We start from the raw sequence: 22,213 nt of genomic DNA, 5'->3' as shown, positions 1-22,213 counted from the left end.
ACCCCCTTGGCTCATGCCCAGCTGTATCCCCGTGGCACACAAGTGGGCAAACCAACCTGGGGTCCCTCAGAGGCAGGCCTGTTTTTTTTTTTGGCACGTGTGGGGACACGTGGCAGCAAAACGTCCTGTGGTGGGCTCAGCCACAGTGTGGCATGGCCTCCTTGGGGCCGAGGCTGCAGGCTGCATGGAGGTAGCCCTTTTTTTTTTTTTTTCTTCCTGCAAACTGACCCAGATTTCTGCTTCGCTGACAGTCTTTTTTTTTGAGCATAGTGTGAAGGAGAAGCATCCCGTACTGAAATGCATGTCAACGGTCTTGTGAAACAAGCACCCCTCCCTCCCTCGGCCTTCCCCCAGCCTAACTAATAAGGTCATCCCACTGAAGACAGCTTATAAATAGCTTTCCAAACACTAATGGAATTAGTTCTGCCCTGGACAACTTTTCCAGGGTGACACAGGTATCTAAGAAGGGCTGGCTGCTTGGCATACACAGCCACTCGCAGTGGAAATAATGTTGAAACATAAACATTTACCTGATGTCATAGCACTCGCTGCCAGCATTAAACCTGAAATGGGATTACAGCATTACTTAGTAATATAATAGAGAAGATTTAGTGCAAGTAAAACAAGTGATTTTAGAGGGATGTGCCTTGTAGCAGATTAGATTAGGTTAGGCTAGATAATTACATTTAAAAATCTGCTGAAGCTTTCTTTCTGTCAGTGTATCTGAGAAAAGGGTAATTTTCATGGCTACAGAACCCTCCAGATTTTGTGGGGACAATGAACAGCTTTGTTGGGGAATAATTCAAAGGTACTTCAAGTCAGGAGCAATCTTAAATATTATGGCGATCAATGGAAAATGAGTAGGGTAGCTATAAAATCTCAGTGATGTTTTAAAATTCTTTTACTACTTAAATCATCTGTGAACTGAGCCATTGAAGCCCTCTAAAAGCAATAGCTGAATTATTAACTCCTTAAAATTTGGTGTGAGATCTGCAATTTTATACTAAACAAAAAATGATTTGTTTAGAAGAGTTACACCAAAATTCAGAGACAATAAGCATCGATTGTTCACTGATGTGGGGACTTCAAACCGATTAGAGTTAAGCTCCTAAACAAGAGACAGACATGAAATTATAATTTGATTATCTATGTGACTAATGAAGTTTAACTGCATCTTCAGGAAAATAATGCAGTGATATTATTTTGCAGTCATTTGGCCTGTGTCAGATAGCAGTCCTGCCATGCATTGCATTAGAAGTTGAGCCCGTTTCACATCATAAATAAAATTACACAGATTTCAAATTACACACTGAGAAAGATAAAGGTCAAATTTGATACTAATCTATCCTTTCCATCAAACAAACAAACAAAAATATGAATATGAATATGAATATGAATATGAATATGAAAAAAGCCTTTTTGTAAATGTGATAATATCCCATGGCACACTTGGTCATAAAAACACAGCTTCTCAGATGCCAGTTGCTGACATTGCTTTTAAAACACTGAGACTTTTCAATGTTGTGATTAGTAAATGTGTGCTTATCTGGAGTTACAATGTACCTCAAAGGTATTCCAGCCAGGTACAGTTTAGTAATGTATTTTAGTAAATACATTTTAAAATGTATTTAGCCAGGTACATTTTCTAGTAGCACTGCAGTGATGTATCTTACAAGAAAACTTTCTGTTGGAGTGAAAGATGAAATTTCTCCTGGTGGATATTAGGCGTTCAGCCCTCTCAGATGAAGAAGCTCCCACAAGGCCAGGAGGTGCTTTGTGTGCCTGAAAGGAGATTAGAGCCACAGAGAACAAGGAGAGAAAAGCAGCACTTGTTGGGCTGGGTACTGGCCTTGGGCCAGCTGTGGACACGTCTGAGTCACCGGGTGAACTGAGTCTGTTACTGACGGCAAAGAACTTGTATTTCAAACAGCACAGAAATATCCTGCTTTCCAACATTGATCCTGTAGTATTTCCTTTGTGAAATGTTAGTCATAATGTACCCGAATTCAAGGCTTGTTTAGAAACAACAAACGTCTGTTTGCTTTGGCTTTCAGTAATGGTACCGTAAGAGAGAGGATCGGGGATTTCAACCTGCTGCTTACGGCTGGGTAACCTGGGAACCTCTCTTAGGTCTTCCAGCAGAAATAAGTATGTAATTTAAGCTAACAGGAAATGGGATTCATTTTTTTTTAAAGGCAATATAGTAGTTAAATTCATTCAGAAAGAGAATTTTATGAACCAGACCAAATCAGGACAACAGGACCTGGGAGCTAAGGAGCTGCTGTTGTGTTCAGGTTTGGTTTGGACAGTACTGTCAAGGATCCCTGAAAAATTACATTTCAGGTTTTTAAACCAAAGTTATAATAGAATTCAAACTCATGAGATTTGGGGTTTTAGTCTGCCTTTAGGAAGCCTACAACAGCAAATAAAGAATAACTCTGTACTACTTTCAGTGTTTTTAGAAGCCTTCTTTTGAATGTAAAGCTTTGACAGATGGTGACAAGAGCTCATCTTCCATCTTTCTCTCTTGGGGTCAAGCTTGATGGGGAGAAGTGGATCTGGCCTGAAAGTGCCCATCATTTTCACCCTCTTAACCCTGCCAGTTAGGCAGCACTGGGTGAGTTGCCTCTCCGGGGGCTGTGGCAGGACAGGGGAGGCAGTGACTTACAGGCATGGAGGGGACGTGAGATCAGTGCATGTCTTTCCAGGGAGTTCTCCTTCTTCAGCCCCACGAGTGGAGGCTTTTGAAGATCTAAAAAATTTTTTATCTATATATTTATTCATTTAAGCAATGCATTACCCATGCAGAACAAATTGTTTCTCTTTGGCCCCTGTATTTCATACATATACACATTTTTACTTTCTCAAAACTAAACGGAAAATGTTCACACTTATACCAAAGCTGGAATAAAACAGATCTACCTTTAAGTCCCTTCTCACAGACAAAGCAGACTACTTTAGCTGATGTTAAGTTAAATGTAGTCTGCATGGCATTGACATACAAGAACCTTTATCCCCATATTTTCTTCCTGCCATTGTTGTTTGTTTTTTTTTTTTTTTTTTTCTCTGCAAACGTCTGCCATCCATAATCAGTCTCCATACCTCATTTTTGACATCACAATCAATGAAGTGAAATAAGCCGTTACTTAATGGGTCTGACATAAAATCCATTTAAGTTAAAGGAAAAACTCTCATTGTTTCCTATCAGCTGTAGGTCAAGCCTAAAGAGAACAGAGGGAGTGGAATTCAGCCCATCATTTGTCATCCGAGAGGAAATGGTTTCCACATCCCATTTGGACTACTTAAAGATTTTAAACATATTTAGTGAAAGAAAACAAATTGATTTCTTGTCAGTGGTTAAATGGCTGGAGTTTTACTGTGATTGGATATTCTTTCATTTTCAGATTTTTAAAACAAGTTTGCCTGAATTGTATTATTTCTGATTATTGTACTTCTGATTACGAAGCTACATTTTTTTTTGTTTTGATATTTTAGAAAAATCAAATACAGGAGCTTAAACCCTGTAAAAGGGAAGCCAGCAATACCAACGAGGAGCCTGACTGCCTGCACGGCCATGGAACACCGGCTCATGCAGAGCCAGGCAGCCTCTGACCATGGGCTGCACCTCCTGCTGTGACCCTGCCAGGCTTCTCACAAAGCTGCTTGCAGCCCATCAGTTTTATTTTTTGTGTGTGTGTGTCTTTTAAATATATTTGGAAGGGGAGAAAACATCTATCCTCAAATTCACATAATTATCTCAGTTCTCCTAGGTTATATAATTAGGGTTAGTAAAGCATGAGTCCTTTTTTCTCTTTTGCTCAAAACCTTTTCTAAATGTAACTCAAAAGCAAACTGAACCTGTGTTGTACTAGAGCCCACCAAATGCCTGACACACTGTCCCTGACAGATCTCCAGTCTAAATAGCACTTGTTAGCCTTGCAAAGAGGGAGCAGAGGGGCTGGCAGGGAGAAGATGAGCTGAGCTGGGCGGTCATCTAGCTTGGGATTGCCCTAATAAGTGGAGATAAATTTCTTTCAGTGTTTTTGCAGAAATAACCTATGGAATTCAAGGACAAGAATCCAAAAGCTCTCTCTCTTGGTTGTGATATACTATAAAGAGAGAAAGGACTTCTGTTTCACAACATCCCTTCTGGTCGATAGGAAGCTCGTGGTGTGCACCATCTAATGCCGAGCTGCCGGGAATCATGGCACTTGCAAGAGATGATGACACAGAGGTGTTGAGGGGTCTGATGCTTGATTTAATTCATCTACTTGGCTAGCAGGCAGAGCAATTGCAAAACAAACATCATTGCCATTAGCAACCTGCATGGGCCTTGCCTCTACCATCCAGTTAATTTTCACCACACCCTTGTGAGAAGGTTATAAATTGTATTACCTTTGGTGAAAGGAAGTTTGCAGACAGATTCTGACCTGACTTCCCTTTCATTTGTGGTGGATGAAAGCCTGCTGAGATCTGGTGGTGGAACTGAGGTGGCTGAACTCGTGCTGCTGAGGCTCTGACCCATCATGTAACAGCTGGAAGGCCCAAAGGAAAAACAAAACAAAACAAAAACACAACCACTAAGAAATCCTAATAAAAGAAACCCTAATAACAGGCAGGTTTTTAGATGCCAGCTGTACAGAGAGTAGGCAAGCAACAATCCACAAGGGCACAGAGTCCCTCGAGCTATTTTTCAAGACTGCAAATTCCTGTCCTCCAAATTCCTGTGTTTGAAGCTCAGACAGCAACATTTACAAGGAGAAGATAAGTTAGTTTAATAGACTCAAGAAATTACAGACAGTGCCTGTGCCCAAGAGCTGAAATGGGGGTAACTGCGTGTACACAGCACAGCTTTTCAGAAACTGTTCCTTTGGAGCAAACCAGGGATTGGCAAACCTCAGCAGGGCTTATCTTGTTCTGCTGCACTGGACGGAACAACCTTTTTATCTGTAGCTTGAGGATGTAAAATTTCAAGGCCACATTTTTGGGAACGGAATGCAAAGCCTTGGAGAAAGGCCACGCTTCAAAATATGTTTCCTCTGTAGCTTCCCCAGTGGCCGGGACGCAGCGCTGGCAGCAGATCACAGCCCGGGAATTCCTGAGCTTTGCTTGGACCATTCCTCTCGGTTGAGGTCACACCACTCTCCGTCTCTCTGTTTGCTTTTAGCAGGATCAATTTTATAAATTACAGGGCGAGATAGAGCACCGGTGTGAGAGCGAGCCCGGGAAAGGCGCGCGGCTGCCCGCGGAGCGTCCCAGCCAACCGCGGTGGCAGCTGGCAGTGCCCTCGGCTGGCCCTGCTCTGCTGTTATCAGCCGTGCGTGACTCACTGCAAACAGCCTCACGCTTAAAAGGAGTGTTGGTTGCCGAACTGCTACTGATTCTTTGTAATTTCACTGCAATCTTATAATGTTTTTTTACTTAAATATCGGTCTACATTATAGTCAGAAAGCTGTGAAGCTCTCAGCACCCTTGGCACAGGAAAAACCTCTGCAGAGGTCTCAGAAAAAAGTTTTTAGCTGAATTTTCAAATCTGATATTTTCAGTTCTGGTGCCATATTGCAATTTTTCAGTGAAAACCCCAATTCTAATATGTTGCCAGTAAAGCTACCTGGGATACATTTGAACTAACTTTAATCATTTGAAGATCTTTAGAGTGCTTCACGGAATCTCCTTCGGGGAGAGATGCCTCAGCAGGACTGATCCCTCTTCTCTTCTTTCAGAATTTAAGGGAACAGAGGGCCAACCTCTGGGCAGTTTCACTGACCTGTCCAGACCGAGGGATGCTCTGTGGCTCTGTGGATACACTTGCAAAGTAGGAGGTTAAAACAAATGCACCTTAGGCTGTGCAGTGTAATAGCTGTTCGTGCAGCTTTTAGTCATCAATAGATTGCTGTTGAAAGATGAGTGATACTTTTAAATATTCAGGTTATGAATGAAATGTTAAAAGAATGTTTCCTTTGCACTTGAGATTTTATGATATCATGCAGCCATTTCCATAATTAAATAAGTGCTCGATTCTGTCTCCTGTAAAGTAGATATTAACGGGGAACTTACTAAAAACAATTGCCAGAAATGTCCCTGGACTTAAACTTCAAAAATATCAATATCAAATTACAGTGATGGTGTAAGTCTGGTGTGAAATCACCAAATGAAATTGAGGTTAAATGGCTTTGGTTTTGAAATCAACCAAGACGGCTTGTTCCAAGTGTTATTTGTGTTGAAGTTTTCCTCCAGGCTCCAGCAGAGACCTGTGCTCCTCCACACAAGGGGTGGCTTAAAAATGAATATTTCTAAACACAGAATCCCTCCACCTACAGCACAAAGGAATCATGCCCAAGCTGCAGTATCAAAGGCCTTAACATTAGGTAGTATCAGAATCAAAGTCACTCTTAGTCTTTCTGTATACGTCTGTTATGGCACAATGTTTAATGCCAAAATCAAACTGTATTTCTCCTGCAGGAAAAATGACACACCGGGCAAACTCTGTTCACTTTGGGAGCAGCTGTTTGACATTTCATTTGCTCTTTACTTCTCAGTTCATGGCCTAAGGTTTTATCCAAACTGGGAGGTCTCACCAAAAGCCCTCCTGACAATCTGATCCCATCCTGGGTCGTTTGCAGAGCCGTCCTAACCTAACCCGGGCACTGGCTGTGCTGTTGCTTGGATGCTCACGGCTTGATCCTGGCGTGCAGATGGATGCTTGTGATAACTAGGTACAAACACAATTGTACTCGTGGCTGGGATCTAAAGGTGCCCTTTAGACTGTTGCCTCTACCCCGTGCTACGCAGCAGTAGCTGGGCTGCACGTTACACAACCTACGGAAGAGAGCCAGAGGTCTGTAACAGAAAAAAAAAAAAACAAATTGGATCGAGATTTTTGTAACGAGAGAGAGGGACCTTAAATGGAGATGTTGTTTGTAGGCATCCCTTTGCTGCTAAGGAGCAGAGAACAAATATTTGTACGACAGCCCTCACAAATCCCCTCCCCCCGACAATAACAAGCTGCCAAAAGCTGCCTCTCCACTGAACTTTGCTGCAGGTGATAAGTGTGCCTGACCCCGAAAGCAGCCGTGCACTCTGCGCTGGCTGTGGCATGGCAGGAACGAGCCGGCCCTGCTGCTCGGCTCCAGGGGCTGTCGCTCTCGAGAGCTGTGACCCAGTGCACCTTCACTCTGACTGATCAGCTCTGCTGCTCGGTGTCCCAAATCCTCCTTTTCCTATAAGCTGAAAAAGTAAAAAAACTCAACCAAGCTGTTCAGGGTGTCTGTTTCAGTCACCATTTACTGCCTGCAGCTGGGATTTGATGGAGGAGGGATGGAAAGCAGCGTTACGGGAACACCAGCTCTGCTCATGGACACTGCAGCCTTAAACTCATGGAATCATCTGGGTGGGAAAAGACGTTCAAGATCATCAAGGCCAACCATAAACCTGTGTCCCATCACCCAGCCATGTCCCTTAGAGCTGTGTCCCACACGTCTCAGATACCTGCAGGGATGGGGACACCACCACTTCCCTGGGCAGCCCGTTACAATGCCTGACCTTAGCACCCTCCAGGACAGGTCAGCCCTCGGGAATGCATCCTGATATCTGCTGCTGCAGAGAGTTCCAGCTTGGAGGGGGCAATGGGAGGATGCTCGTCCCTCCTCCAATGCTCACACCGATGAGGGGATGAAACCATCCTTTTTCTTGCCAGAAATGGGCAGGGTGGTGGGGACAGCCTGTGCTGAGTCTGCCTGGGGAGCGCTGCCAGCTCAGCCCAGCCCTGACCTTACACAGCCCGGTGACTGCCGCTCCCAAGGCTTTGTCCTCAGCTTGGAGCAGGGCTTGTTGTGACGGCCGGGTAATTAATGTGCCTCGGCTCTCTGGCTGTAAAATCCCCGGGGAGACGAGGCGTGCATAATTTTACTGCGCCACAGCTAGGTGAGCGTAACGCAGTATTCCTGCTCAGGGATGACTGTGCTGAGCTACCTGACTGTGAAACAGCTGCTTCCCTTGTTTTGCATTGGCAGAGCTGGTACCCATTAACCATCCTGCTTTAACAAACAGTACCAGCTTCCCAGAGAGGCCACCGTCAGAACCTTTCAGCTGCAGCAGGCTGGTTTTTGACATGGCCAAGGAAATTGCGATCACTTTGTGGTGCTGGGACTTCAGGCAGCATCAAAGGAGTGCATGCTGTCCCGTGCTGCTCTGCAGGCGAGGTTTGAAGCTTGTCTCTTCTATTATCAAATGGGAGCTACCACCAGTGTGGCGATGCCAGAGCTGAGAAGACCTTGACTAATGGCAGACCCTTCTTTGTGCAGAGAAATCCCAGCCTGGTGCAGCAGCACTGAGACTCCTGTCATGATTTAGGGACCTCAGGGAATCCTTACATACGCATACACATCCCTACACACAACAACATCCATGTCTGCAAACTTCTGCTCCATCCAGTTGTTACCCTGCTTTCATAACAATTCCTGTTCTCCCCTCCTTGGCTCTCCTGGCAGCTGAACTGTCCTGCCCTGGTTTGGGGGGTGCTCGTCACCTGCGTAAAGGCACTGAAGCAGCAGCAGGGAAAGGTTTACTGACACTTCTCCCATATTTCCGTATAGTTTAGCTGTGTTCGCTATGATTTATATTTTATTCACTTCACCGTCTATTTTTGATAATAAAATCTGCAAATATACATACAGAGCAAGACTGTTTTGTATCTGTATTTGACGTTGATAGAATAAATTACCTTTCCTACAGATTTTCAGTTATGTATCTGCTTCTATCATGTGCTGCACAACATCAACATGAGAAGGAAACGTTTGCCTTTACAGCCCTTTGCAAACATGGTTCTCTTCCAAGCTCTCTGCCTTGCTACTAAATAAATGTGTACACAAGATAGCACGTGTGTTTGTGTGTGTTACTACAAAAGACTAGTATTTACACAACATCCAAACCTGTACAAACTCTAGTTGAAGCAGCACTTTCTAAGCCATGGGGCCATGCCCACATCACCTGCAGGACCAGAACACCCGCACGCAGCAGAGCCCAAACCTGCCTTCCTCCATGGAGCCTCCGGTACCTGGAGCTGCTGCCTGCCGGCCACTTCCAGCACCGCCTCGACACTTTGTGCTCACTGAAGCCCGCGGCACAGCAGGAGCCTGATTTAAAGCTCAGAGGTTATTTCTAGCTTCACAGGCAGGCAGCAGCATGGGGTGGCTGGGTCAGGAGCGTGGGGCAAGGAGGGAAAGCCCTGTGCAAGTCATGGGCTGCCTTCAGCTGACTTGCACTGGACACATTGAGGGGATGGAAACGAGTGAAAAGGAGTCCTCCCTCCCTGTCCTCTCACTGTCCCTCTTGGCACTGACATTAATTTCTGAGGGACTGCAGACCGGCAGCACTTCTATGTGCCGGGTCTGACCCCACAGCAACCGTGGTTCATCCTGTAGTTCATGCAGGGAAAGAGGAAAGCACTGAAATCAGCATCTCCTGACCCTATGGTGTTCTTACTGCCATTTGTGTGTTTTCTTCCATTTTGGTTGTATGAGCATATTAGCTCCTGGAAGCCTTGCAAAGGTGTACGTGTATGTGCACTGAAAGGTGGCCCGGGATTTGCCATCTAGATTTGGCTGCAGGAGTGACAGGGATGGGAGCAAAGCTTGGGGTGGTTTACACCAGTTGAAAACCTGGGCTATATGTTGCAACATACCTCTCGCAAAGTAAACATGGCCTTGCATCATAAACCAGAGGCTGGGGCCAAGAAACAGCTCAGCTGGAGAAGGCACAAAATCAGGAGAGCACAAGCCCGTTCAGGTAAGAGAGCTGTATCTAAAAACATGCCCTGACATACTCATGAGAGGAGGGTAGGTATTTCTGAAGCTATTTTTTTCTTGCAACTCCCCAAGCCTCTGAGCTCATTAAAACGAAGACGCTCTAATTTCCAAGAGGGGCCAAGAGGGAAAGGTCAAGGAAGGACTGCTTTGTAATGTCAGATCTCAGATCCCAGCAAGAACAGCAGCAGAGTTTTCATTAAGCTGCCATCAAATGCTAAATTACTGTGCTACTGACAGCAAGTAGGACGGCTACTGCCTTACATGCAAAAGGCAGTGAAAGAAATGACCTGACGGTTTGCTGCTTGTGTACAGGCCTGCCTTCTGCGATGCACAGGTCACTGTACAGGTCTACTAGAAATGAGACCTCAACTTGGCAAAGGCACGGCTCTGGTGACAGCAGCCGACCCTGCCTGGGTGAGGGCAGCCAGCACTGCTGTGCCCGCAGCGTCGCGCGTCCCCTCCATGTCAGGGGCTTTCATCCACAGGAGCCACAAAACCACCCAGAGAATGAGGCACTTTGCCAAGTACTAAAGTCTCTAAAACAAGCAAAGCAGCTGTTTTTGTTGTTTCACCAAGCCTACAGTAATGCAAGGAAGCCCAGGGAACCCAGTGCAATCTCTGCTGAGGGGTGTGCTCAGCCTCTCGGGGGGGCTCAGCTGCTGCTTGTCTCCTAGGGCTTTGTATTTCCTGACAGGCATCAGAGGAAGGCAGTCGGATTAGACAAATTCCAATGGAAACAAATATTTGATTTCCTTCATCCTATCTGCCCTTTGAAATTGCTGCCTGGCCCAACGTATGTACCTAGCGAGTAGGAAAAGCCATGGCTTGAGGCCCTTAAGGGAAAGCAAAGGGAGGGGCTGCCTCCCAGGCTGCTGCCTGCACCTCTCAGCACAGCTGTCCTGTCTTTTAACAGTTCATTAGCTGGAGCAATTAGTGGTCATGGTGTACAAAGAGCAACATGGAGTGTGAAAACCACAAAGAAGTGCTGGACCTGGAACCAGGGCGCATATGGCAGAAGCCCTTGGGCAGCTCCTCCAGCAGCCCCATCACGTCCTGGTGCCAGCCCCATGGGCACTGTGTGGCCCCACAGGCTCAGACCTTCTCTCCTGCTCCGTGTGCGCTCCCAAGAGATCCTGGTGGTCTGTGGGGAGATGCAAAGCACATGTGGGGGCTGTGCCTGGATCCCAGAACTCAGTTTTTGGGAAGATGATGCTCAGGAGGATGACTGCTTCATGCAGCTGACTGTCAGAGCACCTGCACTGTGGCATGAACTTTCGGGAGAAGGAAGAGAGCGATTCAAGGGGCAGGGAAGGATGAGAATCAAGCTGGAGTGACTTCTGAGTTAAAGTCGAGATACCATAATACCAGGTGAAAATAGAAACACCTGCGATCTCTGTACAACAACCTGTAATTATGTGCACAAAGGCACACGTCTCCGAGTGTGTAGGTGTGTGCATGCATTATACATCAACGTGTACAACAGCCAAAGGATCTGGCAAAGTTGCTTTTCCCTCTATACTACCTTTAACTAGGAGACACACATTACAATTGTTTCATATTTTTAAATCCGTGGCAAACATCCCAGTACTTTCTGCCTTCCCTTTGAAGGCCAGGACCTTCTGCTTTGCTTCTCCCCATACCTGCTGCGGTCACCCCACTGTGACGGGGTGCAGTGCTGCTGGGCAGCCCGCGTTGTAAACAGGAAAGCTGATAGTGCAGGGGTGCAATAGGGTGGCACAGGGAAGCAGTGAGCCTACCGTGCCTACGGACCCGCTGGTGACATGCGGCCACCTCACCCTGCTCCGTCCCGGGCACTGCCTGCCCCCAGTGGGGTCACCGTCAGGCACACTGGTTTTAACCCCAAAGTGTCCCTTTGAACTCAGAGCTTAGCTGAGCCCTCGTTACCTTCTGGCGGGTTATTCTGTGAGCCTGAGCTGGGCATGATCTGGCCGATGGAGCTTTATCTGCTCAGGCAGGGAAGGTGGTGCCCTGCAGGAGCAGAGCTAATCTGGCAGGGTGGTGCCGAAACAGCGAATGCCAAATTTTGCCAGGTGTGAGATGATGTGCTCAAGGACTGAGCAGGATGTGGTGCCCAGGAAACCACCTCATGCCCACGGCGCCAGCTGGGTAGCTCCGAACAGCAAAGCTGGACCTGGCCTAGACCAGGTAAGAGCAAGACTTTGTGGAGTGTATCAACAGAGAGGCGCACGGAGGGCACAGCCTGGCCTTTCATCATTTTCCTTCACCTTTTCCCTTCAGTGAGCACGCCTTCACTTCTGCTCTAAAAGACGGCAGTGATCTGGGCTCTCCAGTTTTTGTGCTCTGCTCCAGGTTACCCTGTGCGCTCCCCAGCACAGACAGCGCAGCAGGCCCACGGCGCAGCACACCTGCTCCCCACCAGCCGTTCTACTTCAGCAAAACAGGAAACCGAGATCGTACGACATGACCACGCTGTGAAGCTCTACCCCTGCGGCACACGCGCTGTAACTTTCGGGAGAAGCTTCAGCGGGTGTGCTTCAGTCCCTCTGATGCTGCAGCTTGGTTTTGCCCTCTTGCTGCAGACAATGTTGCCTGTCCCTCCTGATGCAATGCACTGAGCTGGAGGCCTGGGGGGTGCTCCCTCCCACTGCAGGCCGACATTTAGGATCAAAACCAGGCATTCACCTTCAGCAGATGAAGTGGGAAAAGCATTTTCCTTCTGCAAAAGGGGAAGAGTTGTGAGTCCAGTTGCAGAGCCATTTCCCATTAAGCAGCCCACAGTATTATCTTACATCCTCCTAGTGACAGTTTATCTGCTACCCCACAGGGCAGCTGGACTTTTGTAATGCTGAGAACACAAAATCCCAAGCAGAGGGAACCCTGGGGATCTGCCATGTTGCAAAGCTGGTGAGACAAAATCAGGTGGAGAGAAAGGAAAGGGAACCTTCGTCCCTCCAACACTATAAAGATATCAGCAGAAGAGGAGCACGTGTCCTCCTAGACCCAATAACCTTGCCCAGATGGTCACAAAAACAAGTAGGCTGGACGATGCCAAGCCACATTCTCCCTGGTGGTGGCTGCAATCTCCCCCTTGCCCTAGCAGCTCCCTGACCCCTACCACAACAAGCTGGTAAAACCCCTGTCCTGCCAAGGAGTGCAACCACCAGAGTGTTTTGTAACTACCCAGCCCAGGGACATGGTGTTAACACTTCACAGCTATTTTCTCCATGCCAGAATGAGTTAAGGTAGGAGCCTCTGCCCCGGCTTTGAATTTCCTGGCTTTCCCCATCTGCGTCACAACGCGATTCTTCCCAGCCAGCCTCTTCCTCAGATGTTCAGAGTTAGTGTTGGGAGCCCAGCCAGCTCTCCTTCCCAAAACAAACACGAGGCCTCCTGATGCCAGAGATTTGCCTTCTATTCAGTACCCCAGGGACAAAGCTCTTGGCTTTACAAGCACTGCCCCGATTTTCAATTCTGCAGAGGTATATAAATAAAAATGCAGCTTTTAGGGAGCCTTGTCTGCACTGAAAAATACCTGATGGCATGTCCCTACAAGCTGCCTCTCTGCATCAACTGTAAACAGAGCCTCAATTAATTAAAGCAGTTCTTTGCCAGGTTAGCATACACTGTTTTAGCAAGGAAAATAAGGCTTATTGTCAAATTGCTTTTTCCTGGTATAATGACATCTGACTTCGAGTTTTTGCTAGTAATAAAACCACCCACCCATTATTAAACCACCCTGAAAACTAATGCCTAAAAATGTCTAAACCTAATGCCCTGAGAAATGACAAAGTACCCATTTTGATAAAAAAAAAAGCTTTGCTTTCCCTTCAGCAGCTCTGGGTTCACATCTGCTCTGCTGCTGCTACCTGCGTGCTTTGCCTAGAGGGCCAGGAACTGCAGAGCTGCTGGTGGCAGATGAGAAGTGATTCAGTGGAAATCTTGCCACGAGCCCTGAAGATAGCAAACCACATCACCACACTGCCCCGTGCAGGCAACGAACTGAAATCCAGAACGATCTATTCTCTGCGCTAAGGGAAGAGCCCTCAGCCTCCAGCAAGCCAGGGCTTCCCCTTCTTTTGGAAGAGGAAGAGAAAAATACATGACTCATGGCAAAAATCTGCTTAATATGCTCCTGAAAGGGGAAGAACATGCAGAGAAAGGGAAAGAAATCACCTGTAATAAATATTGCACTCCTATCACTATTAATATTCTCCCATCAGGTAGTGTCTTTTTGTCAGCTGGGGAGAGTAAGAGGCAAACCAGCCATACCCAATGAACATGGCCTGCACAGACTTTACATCACGAGCTGCTACTTTATTCGATCCACCTCTCGTGTGTGTATTGTCCTTGATCTATGAGTGCCCAGTTTCCAGCAATAAACTCGAGGCAACTCCCTGGAGCCTCGGGGCCTCTGTGGTGTCACCTGAAGGCAGGCGTGGAAGGGGTGCCAGCCTCCTGCCTCTCCTCCGTGTCTTGAGAGGCTTAGACCCAGACTGGCCTGAATTTGTACATCTGTTTTATTTCAAAGTGGTGTGGTTGGATAAGAAAAGGACATAAAAATATTACCTAATGAAATTGTATGAAAATATCAATGGTTTAGTCAACATCATTGAGACAAGTAGAGGTGGATGCTAAGCCTGGGTTCTTTGCTCACGCTGAAGTCAAGAACAGCTAAGCTCAGTGTACTTTTAGGGTAATGAAGAGCTATACTGTGGGCCCAAAGCATTTAAATACTGAAAGAGCACAAAATGTGGTACTTCAGCAATATGTCCAAGTCTGCTGTGTGCTCTGGAACAGGCCCATGTCTAATCAGAGTAGATTAATAATTCATAATTAACAGTATCTCGATAGCACCACCCATGAAAGGAGCTCATGTTCCTCCATAAATATTAATTAAACCAACCCGATACCCCAGCTGGGTAACAACGATTACTGCCATTAGCAGATGGAGGAACTCGGGCACGGTTTCACTGCCCACACAGGGCACCCATAGCAGTAACTCAGCCTCAGCCTGGGGTGAGGGACATGGTGCTGGGTTTGGGTGCCTCGTGACAGCCACAGGCCTCCCAAACCGTCACCCTGCCTGGCATGGTGAGGTGGAAGGGCCTTGTGGAGGAGTTAACACCAAGCACTGCCATTTTGAGAGAGGAGCCAAGCAGCAGCATCTCCAAGGAGACCAGCAGGCCTGAGGAGCAGCAAGCGAGGAGACAAAAATAGAAGCAGCTAGAGATAAAAATAGGCAGCTAGAGATGGCAGCAGGTCTGGTTTTCCCATTTTTTGTATTTCTGGGATGGTTTTCTCTTGTTAAGCTAGATAGCTGTCCACTGCAAATGTCAGGGTGATTTGTAAATGACTCATTTAGCTTTCCATCACCCCAGCACTGGGGAGTGATGAAGTGCCTCCTGGGCAGCAGCAGCTGCCTGCAGACACCAGACGCCCTCTCACAGCTTCCTCACATGCACATCCTCACCCTGGCTCTGGCTGTCACTTCATCTGGCACCAAAAAGCAGTTATTTGGGGTTCAGGCTGCAGAAGTCCTCAAGGGACATCAGATACATGCCTGCATGTGCTTTCAAGGCCCAGGCCATACAAAACAGGACAGACACAGCACAGGGAGCTGGGCACCTGGGAGAGCCGAACACTTGGGCTGCAGCAGGAGCCACAAGCTAGTGCTTTGCCTTTCAGAAAGTACAAAGACAGCTCTGAGACTTGGGCATGCAGTTTCTAATCCACCTAGAAGATGGCATGCTGGGCTATAGGGCTGCCCTGCACCTGAAGCAGTAGTGGCTCCTGGCTGGGAGGACAGCGCTTCTCATTAAACACCCACTATCAAATCTTCTACCTCTTGGTGCTCCCATCCCAGCACCAGCACTACACCAGCTGAATAGCTGATATTGCAGGGGAGGTGGGTCTGGGCAGCAAAACCCATTCTTAATCTCTTTTTGCAGCCAAGGGGTTTGTTCCTGGATGTGTTACTGGGCTTCTATACTTAGCACCATCAGAGGATGAGCATTTGCATCACAATAACAACGTGCTAATAAAAATGAGGGAAAATCTATCCCTTTCCAAATTCTAAAAACCTCACTGCATGGGAAGCAGTTCTCCCTTGTGAACGTGGGTTAGTCTGTCTGGGTTAATCCCCTATTCATATGTCGTGGCTTATTAGGGATTTAAAAAAAACACCAAAGGCTTAGACAGTATATTTACAGTGGAACAGTCTCACACAAACTCTATATTTTATTTAAGCAATAAATTTAATGATACATTTGACTTGAATTAATGTTGGAGAAATCTAGAAATCTGTTCTTTTCTTTCCTGTTACTTCTATGAAACCCTTTAATAAAGGCTTTACAGAAGCAGTAATATATAACTTTAAAAGGGCACTAATGCCAATTGAAAAAGAGCCAGACTGAATTCCTGCCTCCTGCAGAACAGCAATAAATCCTCCCACCAGCACTCAGTTCCCTTCAAACCACAGAACTGTAGCCTGTCTGAGCCCTGCCGTGACCACAGCTCACTCGAAACAAGAGCCCTGAAGGCCCTATGGCCACGTTTTCCCAGATTTACAGCAGCTCCCTCACCGACTTCTCTGCTCTCCGTGATTGGGGTATGTTTTGTCTTGTTTGAAACTACTGGGGGTGGTTCACGGGGTGAAATTCAAGTGCAGCCCCTGCATGCCAACTCTATAGTGACCGCATAGTGAACCCCACAAACATCTGAGGAGAAATCTCATTGCAGAGGGCAGAGAGAATTAATGTGAAACAAAGCAGAAGCACAAGAGGAACATGAGCTGCCAGGGATGCCCCACAAGCCAAGGGCAGAGCTGGAAACAGAGCTGGTTTCCTAAATCATTCTCGATTCATCCAGTGCTCTCCAACTCATACTGCTTCTGAATAAGTGCTAGCACCATCTTTATCGCCATCTTACTCATGTGCAAATGGCACTCTAGTTCAAAACAGTATTTCTATGCTAGATACCCAGGACTTACAACATTTCCTAATCCTCTAGGCAAAACACATGCCCACAGGGGCACAGTTACGATGAAGTGAGGCACGAATCCACAATTAGCAGAACGGCACTGGAAATGCCAGATATGGAGCATGTGCAGAGGGCTACATGGCAGGTCCATCGGCAAGGTCTGTTCTCAGGATATTTTTTAAACCAAGTGAATCCCAGCAAGGGATGTGCCCTTGGTCCAGCACACTTTAAGGAAAATGGCTGCACTGCACAGCTGCCCACACCCATGGCACAGGACCACAAGCACTCAAGGGACAGCAGCTTCAAGGGCATTTTCCTGTGAGCTCAGCCTGGTAAATGCCCATCTGCAGGCACTAATCCTGCCCCAGCCGTAGCAGAGACCTCCATAAAGAACTGACACCATTCACGGCAACTTGGTTATTTGTGATTCTCTATACACGTCCAAGGGTGTTCTCACTGCTTTAAGTACAGCAATACTGTTCTAGTACAGGCAAAACTTTCAGAAACCCATTTTTTCCCCACTGGGTAGGCAAAGTCCAGTTGCACTTTAGTCCCTCATCTTCTGGAAGGGGATTTTGCCTGCTGTTCAGAAGTCCTATCGGGAGGAAAAGGTCATCTGCTGCTTGTAGCTCCACGTTTCAGGGCAGAGTCCACCAGCTCTATCACAGCCGATAAGTTTTCTTAGAGCTAAGCGCTGTCTTCCTCAGAACTGCTCCCCTGCTCACAGCTTCCCAGGCACTGCCTGCGGCATCGCAGCCGGGCTTCCTATCTACAGCTTTAGCAAGAAAACAACCACACCAAAATCAACAGATTTGCCACTGATACTCAAGGAGCCAGGAGTTTTTGGTTGATATACACGAAATATTTGCTGTTAGAGAAAATTATGCATCTGGAGAATTTCTGCTATCTGAAGTATTTATTAATGTAGCTTTGCAAGTCTCTATCTCTGTATGCATAACTGCTCACTCAAGCACACATCGTGTCAGTACAGCGGCTGGGTTGTGGTACCATTGCACTATTTCCCTGACCTTTGACAGAGAACTGTAGACCTTTCTGCTCACATCGTGGCATTTTATACAACTCACGTCAATAAAGAAAATGGCTGTGATAACACTGATATTTTTATTTGTTTTGTTCCCTCCAACTCTTCCCAGCAAAGGTTATTATTTCTCATCCCTAACAGCAAGGATCCCTTATCGCTGAGGAGGCTCCTTGCATGCAAAAGTGTAAAAGAGCTTACGAGCTAAAGACAAGGCAGGCAGGAGAGCCCAAGGAGTGGTAACGCTGCCCTGCCTGGGTGCCACAGACCATAACATAGCAGGAGCTCAGTCACTGCCAAGCTCTGCCAAAAGCACCAGAACCTGCAGTTGATTAAACTGAACTTTTTCAGTGCTAAATTAAAGAAAACAAGGCATTCAGCATAGTTATTTCAGTACGACATGTGGCAGAGGACCATGCCACCAACACAATTTATAAGCTGTTTCACCATGTTGTGGTTTTTACTCCAGTCCCCAGGTCTCACCTTCCTTCCAAAATAAGGTGCACCTTTGAGCCACAGAGGTGCAAAGGGCAGCTTGAAAACTAAACTCTTGAGGGTGAGATCGGGTTTTGATACCCCTTCTTCCTCCCCCCAAAAAACAACCAAACATCACCATAAACAAACAAACAAACAAAGCATTCTGCCTGTTTCTTTTTTAATTCAGTAGAATACAAAGCTACTCTGTCTCAGGATTTCTTCTGCAGCACCAGGGTGCTCTGCAGCCTGATGTGTAAATCAGCATGGCTGGGGATGCAGCACAGGTTGCTGCCCAGCTGGAGCACAAACCGTGCAATCCAGCTGACAGCTTTGCTCAATCGTGGTTTGAATTTGCTGCAGTTTATTTCTGGAGGCGTTTAAAATGCCTGTCTAGAAGGTGTCAGGACCGCTGCACCCAGTGAGTCATCCACTACGCCTGACGTAGGCTGGTAATAAATCTGACCCAATGCTTACTAAAGCTTTCTACAGGACTCGGCAGGTACTTCGCACAGAGATGACGTAAAACAGCGTACAGGAGAGAGAACTGCCACTGTGTGGATCTGGTGCTATTTTCCCCTTAATCTTTTGTTAGGATCCGCCAGTTAAGAAGTGCCATACCCAGTAACTCCAGCCATCTGCCCCAAGGGATGCAGTAACATAACATTAGGGTTCTGAAACCCTGCATTAGGATTTCAGAGAACAGATTTCAGTCTTCTGCACTTGGGTGGAACAAACCAGCTTACATCATGAATTTCCTCTATCCAAAGTAGTGTTATATCTATCTGTATATATATATATATATGTATGTACAGACACACACACAAACATATATATGTAAAAAAAGGTAGCTTGGCCATCAGTAGCAGAGTGCAGCAGGGACCAACGGGGCCAGCAGCTGCCCCGCACCCCAGGGGGGTTGCAGCCTGGGCCAAGGGTGCAGCAGGACCCAGCTGGCTCTGAGGCAGCTTGGAGCATCCACACAGTGCTGCAGCCACTCCAGTGGCTCCAAGCTCAGCATCCCTGCTGTCTGCCCCTTTGTGCTTCACCTCCAGGACAAAGAAAACATTTCCCTTTCTTGTGGGAGACAGTAACTTCAGGGCCAAGAGGGAGAAAAGCAGCAAGATGTAGAAGAAATTAGCTGGCCAAAGGCCCTTAGCTTGTAGCTTCTAAATTATGGGAAGAACAACAGAAGCCAATGCAGATTTACTGGAGGTACAACACCAGCCTTCTTGTGGTCCAGAGACACCCAGCTGAAGAGGGGCACAGCCAGAGGAAGGCTTGGAGGTGAGAGGGATGCATGGAAACATACACGGAGAGCTGGGATGTGGCTGCATCGCTGCGGGGCCTGCTTCAGTGGGGAGGACGGTGGCAGTGACTGATTCCTATGGTATTACTGGTAAATCTACCCCGGTTCACACTTTTCTTGGGGAAGGAGGCGTTGTACCAGGCTTTGTCAGGAAGTATTTTATGTCCTGTTACATTCTTGTGGGTCTCACCGTAGCAAGGGGCTGATGTGTGCTGCGCATGGGGATGAGTGCTGGGACAGGCTGGCGCTGCCCTCGGGGAGCTGACAACAGCACGGGAAGTATTGAATTCTGATGGGAGCAGCAGCTGGCTGCTATCAGAAAGGCACTATCTCTAACCTTTTGAAATCCTTGAGCATTTATTTTCTCACTGGAGAGATGAACAGCCTGCCAAGGTCATTTGCACTTGGAAGATGTGCAGAGGCTGCAGGGCAGCGCAGCTCAGCCCATCGGGGCCGGGATGCTTTGCACAACACTATTCCTGCAAAAATAATGACACCAAACATGACCCGCAGCTACACCAAAAGCCCTTCTCCAGTGCCGGAGCAGGTAACGCGTCACTGCCTCCAGCTACCAGCAGGCTGCAAGGCAGCACCAGCATAAATGGAAATTAGTCTCGTTACGGATGACAGGCAGCAGCGCAAGCCTGTATCAGCGCAGGATACAGCTGAACACAAAACGACCCCCTTGGCAGTGGCACCGTAGCAAATAAATTGGCATCTCGACTTACCTTGTGAACGGGTTATCCTTCTGCAAACGGAGAGTAAACATAGCAGACGAGGCAGGCTGATCGGCAGGAGCTGGAGCGCAGGGCAGGTCCCTTCACACAAGAGTAGTCCTTTTCCCTGGCAGGTCGGGGGCGTTCTCGTAGGCAGAGACGAGCCCCTTCGCCCAGCGGGTGCCTGGGGAGCCCTGCTGCATCACCACCAGCCGGATGGGAGGCTGGCTGTTTGCAGGGACTTCGGGAGCATATTCCTTGCTGGGATCCTTCCCCCTGCAGTCATAGAGCACGCAGGAGATCAGGAAAACCAGGAGCAAAATAACATAGCTAGCTACCAGAATGATGAGATTCAAGGTAACAGGGTCAATCTCCAAATAAAACTCCATTTGATCCCATGCTACGGAGTGCAAACCCGGACAGCGAAGTTTCATATGCACGAGTGAGCGAGCGCTAACTGATCAGAATAGATGTATTGGCTTTGCGGTAAAAATACATTAATCCTCAGGTCTCCTGTAGCAATGGATTTCCCCGAACTGGATGATTAAAGCAGCTCAGTTTAATAACTTAAGCTCCTTCTTTTAATGCCACGTTGCCTACAGTGGCAGAAGCTAAATTTGAATGCTATATTGACAGCAAAACATCCCCTTTGCTCAGGGTCTCTACCTTTCCTTGACAGGCAGGCACCAAACCGGGCTTTCTCTAAGGGCATTTTGCAAACGCTCCCCCCTAAAGGTGGGTTTGGGCCCCAGATCAAGTCACTGTGGCTGTGGGCTGAATAAAACCAAGCCATTCACTAGTAAATGAGCACAGAGATAAAATAGGGAGAGAATCATCTGCAAGGTAACTTTTCTCAGAGTCTAATCAGCCTGATTCTGATTTCAACAAGAACATTGTGCCCTGCCCCTGGGCTATAAAGGGCCCTTGAACATGAATTAAAAGCTTTTATTGCCCACTTCCCCATCAGCAGCCCCAGGACACATCTCACACTGCCACGGGTGATGCCCAGACACAGCCCTGTCCCCACCTGCCAGGTCTGCTGCCACCACAGCTTCTCCAGCCCAGGCAGCACTAACTTCTTTTCCCTATGCCCTGCTTGCCAAAAACTGGCCAAGCTGGCAGCATGGCTGTCCCATGCCTGGGAGTGGTGCCAGGCTGCCCAGCCACAAAACCAGCAAGAGCTTTCTGCACCTTCAAGGTTTGCGTTTCTGAAGCTGGTGGGGGAGCAGGGACACACATGCAGCTACCACATGCTGGCTGCTTGTTTCCATGGAAAAGCAAGCTGGAGAGAGCACCCCTCCTCCAAACAGCAGCGTACCAGGTATAGGATACCAGGAAGGCAAACAGGGAAGGCAGGAGATGATGCCAACAAGCACCCAGACCCTCCGTCAGCACGCTCACTGGTTCCATGCAAAACTCCAAGGTTTTGGTCAGCATTACAGCACAGGAGGGTTTTAGGAAGGGATTAGAATGTCTCAGTCTTAGTGTTGCCAGAGCTGTGGAAAAGGGCTTTACGTGTCAGTGGGAATCCGATCCGGCACGTCTAAGCTGTAAGAAATATGTCATGGGGCCATCCGGCTGCCACAGACCTCGACGCACGCCGCTTGTTTTAAGGCCAATATCGTCTGCGTCCCCCCAGTCTGCCCTCCCGGCCCCATTTAGCCATTAAGACATTTGTATCAGGGAGAAACAAGCCCAGATCTGGCACTGCAGGAGGGATGTTTAGCGGAGAAGAGGGGAGCCTGCAACAAGAGGATGCACATTTGTAAAAACCTCATGCTTCATTTGTCACCCATCACACTCACATCTGAAGCCAAATAAATTTGGCTTTTGAGCATAGTTTAGACCAAAACTGTGATTTTTCAAGACAAGCTAAGGCTTTCCAGTATGCAGTTCCCCTCCAACGCAA

At 47.5% G+C, this 22,213-nt stretch overlaps 2 protein-coding genes across 2 annotated transcripts in view; both read right to left on the bottom strand.

Moving 5' to 3' along the window:
• Positions 1-20,372, bottom strand: part of MMD (monocyte to macrophage differentiation associated) — a 42,921-nt gene extending 22,549 nt beyond the window's left edge. The window contains exon 1 of the mRNA XM_068655443.1: positions 20,317-20,372. Coding sequence (XP_068511544.1) covers positions 20,317-20,357 — 41 coding nt within the window. The 5' untranslated portion in view covers positions 20,358-20,372. The remainder of the gene's footprint in view (positions 1-20,316) is intronic.
• The window catches only part of SMIM36 (small integral membrane protein 36), a 31,289-nt gene extending 10,368 nt beyond the window's left edge, over positions 1-20,921 (bottom strand). Inside the window, exon 1 of the mRNA XM_068655445.1 lies at positions 20,317-20,921. Coding sequence (XP_068511546.1) covers positions 20,409-20,738 — 330 coding nt within the window. The 5' untranslated portion in view covers positions 20,739-20,921 and the 3' untranslated portion in view covers positions 20,317-20,408. The remainder of the gene's footprint in view (positions 1-20,316) is intronic.
• Positions 20,922-22,213: the final 1,292 nt, after the last annotated feature.

The sequence above is a fragment of the Anas acuta genome, chromosome 18, assembly GCF_963932015.1.
Source record: "Anas acuta chromosome 18, bAnaAcu1.1, whole genome shotgun sequence".
NCBI lineage: Eukaryota > Metazoa > Chordata > Aves > Anseriformes > Anatidae > Anas > Anas acuta.
The sequence above is the reverse complement of the archived record's forward strand: the minus strand, read 5'-3'. Positions and strand labels throughout refer to the sequence as shown.